Source organism: Dendrobium catenatum, unplaced genomic scaffold, assembly GCF_001605985.2.
Source record: "Dendrobium catenatum unplaced genomic scaffold, ASM160598v2 original_scaffold_197151, whole genome shotgun sequence".
NCBI classification, from domain to species: Eukaryota; Viridiplantae; Streptophyta; class Magnoliopsida; order Asparagales; family Orchidaceae; genus Dendrobium; species Dendrobium catenatum.
This window is the reverse complement of record NW_021515568.1, coordinates 1-2,353: the sequence shown is the minus strand read 5'-3', so window position 1 is coordinate 2,353 and position 2,353 is coordinate 1. Positions and strand designations below refer to the sequence as shown.

The window sequence follows — 2,353 nt, the reverse complement described above, 5'->3', positions numbered from 1 at the left end:
GTTGCGTTCCTTAGGGTCCAGGAAAATCTGCAAGAAAACAATGGAATTTGTTGTTATAAATTAATGGTAACTAAGGAACCTTAGTTTTGTACAGCTTTTTTACTGCTTCTTGAAGCAGTTTTTTAGTGTAAAATTTTTTTTTTTTTACAAAAACGTTGTTTCAAGAAGCATTAAGAAAGTCATCCCAGACAAAGCTTAAGCAACAAAATAGTAGAAATGCTTGATAATAACATAATCATGCAAGAATCAATATGATAAGAAACATGAAAATAACTACATGACATGTATTGAAATAAAGAGGTCTCTCCTGGAAAAAAAATATAATAATACTAATGAGATTAGGAAGACAACGGATAGGAAATACTTCAATATTTCAAGTAAATCCTAACAAGATTGATAACATCAGTAAGAAAAACTCAACAATCCAATGAAAACAATCAAAAACATTAGATTTTATTATAGGAATCAAATCAACAGAAGGAAACAAAACAAAGATATAATTGATCCTCAATTCGAGAGAAGGAACTCCAAGATAACAAGAAGAAACTCCAAGAGAACACAATAATGAAGCATAACCCTAACCCTAATTTCTCCCTCATACTTAAGGCATACAACTAATCATTAAAAAAATAAAAAATAAAAAAAATACAATTAAACATTAAAGCAAAAAGACCCAAAAGCCCATGCCACCCCCTCCTTTGACTCCAAACTTTGAATTTTGAATCTCTAGTGGACCCCACCCAATCCCTCTCTTTCTCTTCCCGCCGCCCCCTTCTCCTGTAGGCATAAACCGGCGCCTTAGAAGGGGCCGGCATGACCAATCCACTAAGGACCGGTCTAACAACAACCAGTTATGTTAGTGATTAAAAACTTTTTTTTTAATTGGACATTCTAGAACTATATCAAGAGCATGTTATGAGTACTGCCTTCACTTGAACATATAGAGTCAATAATTCAGATAGATATATTATCATGCACAATGTAGCTCAAAAAAATATAAGAACTTAGTTTAAGAACAATTAGTACAAAACTAATAGATTCGGCTTATAAGAACTTAGTTTATAAAAACACTTGCTCACCTTGACAATCTTGGAGCCATCCGACCTATATCTTACACGCTTTCCAACAATCTCTGCAGGGTAAACAATATCCTCTAAAATAGCATCCTGAACTGCAGTGAGAGTGCGGCTGCGAGGGCGAGTGATTGAGGAACCTTTCTTGGGTGGCATCACTATCCTCCGAGAAGCAATAATAACGACCTCCTGCAAAATAAAAGGTTGCATAAAATAAACCAAATGCTACAAGGAAAAATGTGAATAGTCAAGGAGGATAGAGAACTAGATAAAAGAGAGGATCCATATGCCCCAAAAAACAAAAGATTTGTTGGGTAATTTTAGGAGTAAAGTATTACACCTGCAATGCACACTAAGCCTAATATGAGTTATTTAAAAATTTTAAATTTGCACAACAGTCACAAATGCCAGATGATTTTCAGCTCATCGATGAAAAGATGGTTATAAGTTATAACACAAATTTGCAAAGCCAATAAAAAGCAATCAATGAAGACGCAAATGATGCAGTAAATCAAACTCAATTTGATGATCCATAACTAAATATAAAACTTAGGACTTGGCAAGAACTTTCAAGGCCATATCCGGTTAGGAATAGAATGTACATGTAGGAACATTTACATTAGGAATTGTCAAAAGAAGCTTGGGTGTTGCTTAATATCAAGGGGCGCCTTATTTTTTATGAATTGCAACATTAACTCATTAGTAAGATTCAAGGTATCACATTTATTAATACTTTTCATAAAATTCACAATTAAGTTCATACCAACATAATGATCTTCTTCAGTTAGTGATTAAAATGCAGTTGTAACCACAACAACAGACATTTAAAACCAGTTTTAGCATAAATTTGTTATAATAACTGCCTGAAACTCGAGAGCTTCAATAAAGTTTAAGATAAAACTCAATTTTTTTCAAATTCGTAAGTTTCGAACAAGAGGCTGCTCAAACAGACGAGAATTTAACAAAATTTTCCTAGAATTTTACAGTTAGGCCTGCCAAATTTTGTATGTTGTTGTAACTATACCCAACTCTTTTTTTTTAAAATAAAAAAAACATGACAGAAAAAATGATGTCATACAATTAATCATTAAAGCACTTAATTTCAGATTGCAAAATGAATAATTCCCAATGCAGAATTAGATAATTCCACTAGCTTTCTCATTCTCCAAACAAGCAAACCTACAAATATACAAGACAAAGGTAGAATGAAAACTGTGGGAAGCAAAAGCCACAGAAAAACTAACCCTTCCACTAAACTTCTTTTCTAATTCCCTCACAAG

At 33.0% G+C, this 2,353-nt stretch overlaps 1 protein-coding gene across 1 annotated transcript; it reads right to left on the bottom strand.

The window, feature by feature from the left end:
• Positions 1 to 3: 3 nt before the first annotated feature.
• LOC110109755 (40S ribosomal protein S7-like) lies at positions 4 to 2,350 on the bottom strand (the record flags this gene model as incomplete). Its single annotated transcript, XM_020840949.2, has 3 exons — positions 4 to 27; positions 1,080 to 1,262; positions 2,318 to 2,350. Coding segments are annotated over 3 exons (240 nt in total), but the record flags the coding sequence as incomplete, so codon positions are not given.
• Between the last annotated feature and the right edge of the window lie 3 nt (positions 2,351 to 2,353).